General features: G+C 35.8%; 1 protein-coding gene across 1 annotated transcript; it reads left to right on the plus strand.

The window, feature by feature from the left end:
• Positions 1 to 2,905: 2,905 nt before the first annotated feature.
• LOC144549350 (uncharacterized) lies at positions 2,906 to 5,969 on the plus strand. Its single transcript, XM_078298057.1, has 4 exons — positions 2,906 to 3,395; positions 4,375 to 4,399; positions 4,438 to 4,802; positions 5,536 to 5,969. Exons 1-4 carry the CDS (start codon positions 2,906 to 2,908, stop codon positions 5,967 to 5,969), a joined length of 1,314 nt encoding a protein of 437 aa, XP_078154183.1.
• The last annotated feature ends 218 nt before the right edge of the window (positions 5,970 to 6,187 follow it).

A 6,187-nucleotide genomic window follows, 5' to 3' on the forward strand; every position in this document is an offset into this window, starting at 1 on the left:
TGAATTCGCAAAGTATTAATCCCTATGCAATGATCTCTATTTAGGAAAGAATAAATCAACCCATGAGTTGTCCCCGCACAAAATTTCTTTTTTTTTTTGAATCGTCTCCGCACAACTGGGGACCATTAAATAAGCAATCCCCTCATAAATACTTGTCATTTATCCCCGCACAAATTTTCCTTCTTTTCTGGATTGTCCCCGCAAAACTGGGGACCATTAAATAAACAATCCCCTCACCCAATGGTAAATATTTCTCAGACATAATGATAAATACTTTATGATACATTGATAAATACTATATGTTACATGGATAAATACTTATCAAACATAATTGCAACTTTTAGTACAATATCAATGATAAATACTTCTCAGACATAAGGATAAATACTTTATGATATATGGATAAATACTATATGTTACATGGATAAATACTTCTCAGACATAATTGCAACTTACAGTAAAACATCTGTGACAATGATAAATACTTCCCATATATAATCGTAAATACTTGTCAGAACAACGATAAATACTTTATTGAACTTTGTTCTTGAACTTGTCAATAAGTAATGTTTAATCAAATCAAAGTATTATCATGTCAGGGACAATGATAAATACTTCTCAGACATAAGGATAAATACTTGTCAGAACAATGATAAATACTTTATTGAACATCAATAAACAGATTAATATTTATTAGCGGGAATTGTTATTAAAGGATAGTATAATTAATGCGTGGATTGTTATTAGAGGACAGTATAATTAATGTGGGGATTGTTAATTAATGCGGGGATAAATGAAAATTCTTAGAGGAATTAATGCGGGGACAAAAGGCAATTAAGAGAGTTAATTTGGAGAGAGAGAGTGCGGGGTTAAATGGGGGGACAGGGTTGAGGGGATTGTTATAATTATTCTTCATAATTATATAAGATCAATCCTCTATACATTTCTTCCCAATATCTCATATCATACAGTAGACTAAGCTCCAAAATTAATTAATGGCAACTGAGATAGCAAGTTCTTCTTCGACTCAGAATATGCCTAATCGCCCGCTAATGCCACACAACCTCCTCAAGGCGGCTTTGGATGGCAACGAGACAGATTTGAGGCAGCTTCTGGGATTATACGATGAAGATGACGAACCAATAATGGGGCCCTTTTACTGCGTAACAGGTAATTAGTACTTTTTGGCCCAAACAAGTAACATTGAGTACCAATCATGGTACATTAGTCTTGGTTTATTAATTAATTATTTAGTGATAAGAAATAAAGAGAATGAAATATACATTTGGTGGTGAATTAGAAATCCCTTGCTCTTCATTATATTCCAACATTTTGTATCTTTTTTAATATAACGAAATGAAGTAATCAGGAAGGATAGTTTTGGAGTAAGCTCATGGTTGTGCTCCAGATTCACTGTGCACACTTGTCATTTTCGATCATCTCAATAAAACGTCTAGTGCTTAAACATGCCTTTCAATCCGTGCGTACATCAAGCTTCCTCCTCTCTGGGACATCTTGTCCATCGTCATTTTTGTTTCCCATACATCCCCCAATATTCAAACTCTTCCTCAATATAAGCAAACACATCCCCAATGGCAGATGCACATAATAGGGTTGGACCACCTATTGTATCATCACCTTCTCCATCTCCCTCTTCTTCTCCAACTGCGCGCCTCTCCCTCTTCCACTCCATCTCCCTCTCTTTCTTCATATACAACTCTTATTTCATCTTGTACACCAATTATTTCACATTGTACATCTCTATGATGTTATTACATGCCTTTATTAATCAAAACAATAAGTATGAATAAGTATAAAACACTGATCAATATGATGTTATTACATGCCTTTATACAACTTCACACACTACTTCAGGAACTGTTGAGTAGTGCAATGCAATAACATCAATATATATGATGTTATTACATGCCTTTATACTACTTAACAAAGGGTGCGCAGGCGGTCGAGTTCTTCGTGTAAAGCAACCTCAGAGTCCACAAAACGGTATGGACGGTCAGGATGCTTCATGCGTGCCTTGATATTCTCGCAGATGTGGTGCTCGAAGGAGATGATGAGCTTTTCAGCAGCATGGAGATTGAGAGGCTCAATGGAAGCAGAAGACGATTGCTCGAGGGTTCGAGGAGGAAGAGATTGATTCGGAGCTTCGTCGTACTGGTTGTGCTTGCGTTTTACTTTTTAATGGTGGTTGTCTATGAAGAGAGAGAAAGTGGTGGTAGCTGAGAGGAGAGAATAAAAGAAAAACATGTTGTGCGATTGAAAATTGAAATGATATGGTCGGTTTAAACTGGGATTTTGTTGGTTGAACTAGTTGGGGGTGCATTTGGGGACAGGGCTCGGGGACCCAAACTTTATTCTTACATATAGATGGTGGATACAATATTTTGAGGTGGAGGGAAAATAAGAACAATAAATAAACTTCTTTGTATTATCAACTCTTAATATTCTCTTCAATATACTCTTTTACGTCACAATAGATTATATCTATTTAAAGCCTTAAAACATCAGATAAAAACTCCAGAAATTTATAACTAAAGAAAAAATTGAAAAGCAACAATGCATTAATTGCGCATGCTTCACTTAAACATCCATAACTTTACGTAGGAAACTCTAATAAACCTCAAAAATCAAAATCTTCACCATCTTAAATGGACATCAAGATAATTAAATCCATATTTATTTGCCCCAGTTGAACCACGTTTAGCCTTTCAAATCCTGCCATCAATCTTCTTCAGTTTTCTGCCTATGCAGAATCTGATGAGTCAAGTTTAATTCCTTCATTATTTTTACCAAGGCCTGCTCTGAGACCAGACCTACAATAAATGATTAGTCTTCATTTTATAATACCGGCCAAATTAAATGATAATTGACAATTCCTTTTACAGGTATGGAGAATAACATTCTTCACATACTGTCTGCCAATGGCCACCCAAATCTTTTGTCTGAAATCTGTAGGAGAGATAGCTCACTGCTGAAGGCACACAATGTAAAAAATGAGACACCCTTCCACCATGCTGCTAGATTTGGGCGTATCGAAACCATTTCAGAGTTGATCCAATGTGCCAAAGATACATTCAGTGGGGCTGAGATCAAAGAGCTGCTTAGACAAAAGAACAACCTCGGGGAAACAGCCTTACATGAAGCCACTAGACATGGCCATGTACCTATTGTCTCAATTCTGATGGACGAAGATTTTGCATTGGCGGGCCTGGTGAACTGTGATTCCGTATCCGCCTTGTATTTGGCTACCGCAAGGGAATCGCTCGAAATGGTACATAATATGGTGGCGAAACTGTCAAATCATGCAATTACACCAGAATTTTACTCAGGACCAAGAAACCAGACAGCATTGCATGCTGCGGTGCTGCAAGACCATGGTATGTAAAAATATCGATTGATTTTATTTTATTCGTCTTGCAACGACAGTCCTTGTTAATGTTGTTCAGATTGACCAGTTTCTTTAGTTTTGTCAATCTTTATTTGTTTTTGGTACGGTTGTGATGGCTGAAAATCGAATAAACTGAAGAAATGAAACAAACCAAATATAACTTGATAATTAATGTGTTGTTATTTACTTATTGCAATATTACACATATAAATGAGGCTATGGTGCTATATGCATAGTATGATCTAACGTTTCCTTTTCTGCAATGAAGATGGGCCTCGGCCTTTTTAATCAAAAATATGCATAGTATGATCGGTCCGTGATATAGATAAATATCTCTATTTTTAAAGTTCAAATAGTCTACATGATATCATATCAACAAGTACTTGAAGATGAAATTTTATAGTTTTTAGAACATTAATACTTTTTTAGATAGACAGAAAATTACTATATTCGAATGGTCCATAATCTTTATATCAAATGATTTTCTATCTATCTAAAAAATAGCAAAAGAGTCCTAAAAATGTAAAATTGAACTCCAAATATATTTTCATATGAAATCATATATAGTGCACGGTTCGAATCGACTGTGTGGCCTTTAAAAACAGAGATATGGGTCCATAGTATGGACTCATCTACACTATGCATAGCACCTACATATCTTTCAGTCCTTTCAAATGATAGTAGTACATTTGCATATATATGACCATTCTCTCCTGTAAACGGACGCTTTAAAAATTATAAATATTGTACTATATTTGCATATATGATGCACTAATTTTGGGTGAATGGAAAATGGATTAAAAAAAATACAATAAGGAATTATTGCTGTCAGCCAAACTATTGTGAAAAATGGATACGAAATCCATTCAGTCAGTTGCCTCCATCATAGCAGCAAGTATGGAATTATTGCTTACTAAAACTGAACTAGGGTGTTCTAATTGAACTTCTATGTGTTATCTTATTGACAGAACTCACCGAAGAACTACTAAAACTGTACTCAGAATCACTTCATAAGGGGACAGATGAAACAGGAAGAACTCCTCTCCACTTGGTAGCATTAACCATAAGATTGCCAAACTCCTATTGGATAGAGATCCATCATTGGCATACATCCAAGATTCAGAAAGATCATATCCTGTTCATACTGCAGTACGAATGGGCCATATTAAAATCATTGTTCTTCTCTTACAAAGGTGCCTTGATTCGGGTGAGCTACTTGATAGTAATGGAAGGAACTTCCTGCACATTGCCGTAGAAGCAAATAAGTCAAATCTTATCTTTAAATTTCTTAAAGATTCAAAAAAGAAGCTTCCTACCTCCTACTGGAAGAAAATTTTCAATAATATGGCAAATACAATGGATCACGAAGGAAACATACACACCATTACATTTAGCAGCAAAACATGGATATGATGGGGTTATGCTATCTCTTTTGGAAAACAATAAATTGGACCTTACTTTACAAAACAAGGAAAGTCTAACTGCTTTCGACCTTTCAGTGATTCAATTCAGGAAATCTGCAAGGAACACTCAGGTTAAGCTTACTATTTCTCATTAACCTTGATTGAATTTTCTAATCTTAAAAATAGGCCACGGCCGGACTTGGATTATTGTGTCAATCCAAGGTTTTTTTTTTCAAATGTTGGCTTTAGTACTTCTGCACGTACCTTTTCCAATGCATGCTGTTTATTTTCTATTTTGTGCTTGGGCCTGTGCACGGAAGTGTGCACCCACCCAACCAACTGGCTTATAGGCTTATAGCCATTGCATACTTAACTGGGGTATAATGGTCATTTCTAATAGTAGTTTCTTTTCTTATAGAGCTTACCTGCATATACACATCTTAAACATATAGAGCGAATTTTGTGGTTTTGTAATTTGTTTTGGACTTCAACTTATATATTCCTTTTCCTTTTCCTTTTCCTTTTCTAATATAATTAAGGTCTTTTTTTGGCAACTACAGAGAAGGGACGACTTGGGTGAATTTTACGTTCAAAAAAGAGGAGCTCGTTTCAGTAAAGGTTGGTTTCAAAAAAGAGAAACACTAGTGCCACCAATGAGAATAAACCAAATGTCAGAAACAGGGTTAATTAGGGGTACCATTGAGGACCACATTTCGAATTCATCAGGGGGTAAAGCCCAATTAGTAGGCCTAGGTTCTGTGCTTATTGCAACAGTAACATTTGCTGCAGCTTTTACTCTTCCAGGAGGTACCAATCAAGATACAGGCACCCCAATTCTAGGAAAGAAAAAATATATGTTTAAGACATTCATCTTTGCAGATTTCTTTGCTTTTGGTTTTTCCTTCTTGGCTACTATATTGCTCATATACAGCACGAGGGTTCATAATGATGAAATAATTGAAAAGTACACGGATATGTCCATGGATTTTTTTACTGTTGCTGCACAATGCATGGTCATTGCACTGGGATTAGGTCTGGATCTGGTTCTAGCTCCTATTGGAAAAATTGGATTGCTAGTTCTCACATTGACCGTCTCCATAACTCTCTTGAGCAATTTAACCCTTCTCGCGCTACAATTTATGCGTTTCAGGGTGCAATAAAAAATACTGAAATACATTCCAGATGTAGAGAGTGATGTAAACCCCAAACACATCAGGGCAACCAAAGTATATCCATATATAAATTATCAAAAGTGGGTGGCCTTTTCGACCGTCCCGTATATATTAATATTTCTGCTTGCTCATACTGTTTAGATAATTATTACGTGGTACTGGGTTTTTTCTTTACAGGACCATTATTTGTTTTCCATTTACCTAGA

Source organism: Carex rostrata, chromosome 35 (genome assembly GCF_964058835.1).
Source record: "Carex rostrata chromosome 35, lpCarRost1.2, whole genome shotgun sequence".
NCBI classification, from domain to species: Eukaryota; Viridiplantae; Streptophyta; class Magnoliopsida; order Poales; family Cyperaceae; genus Carex; species Carex rostrata.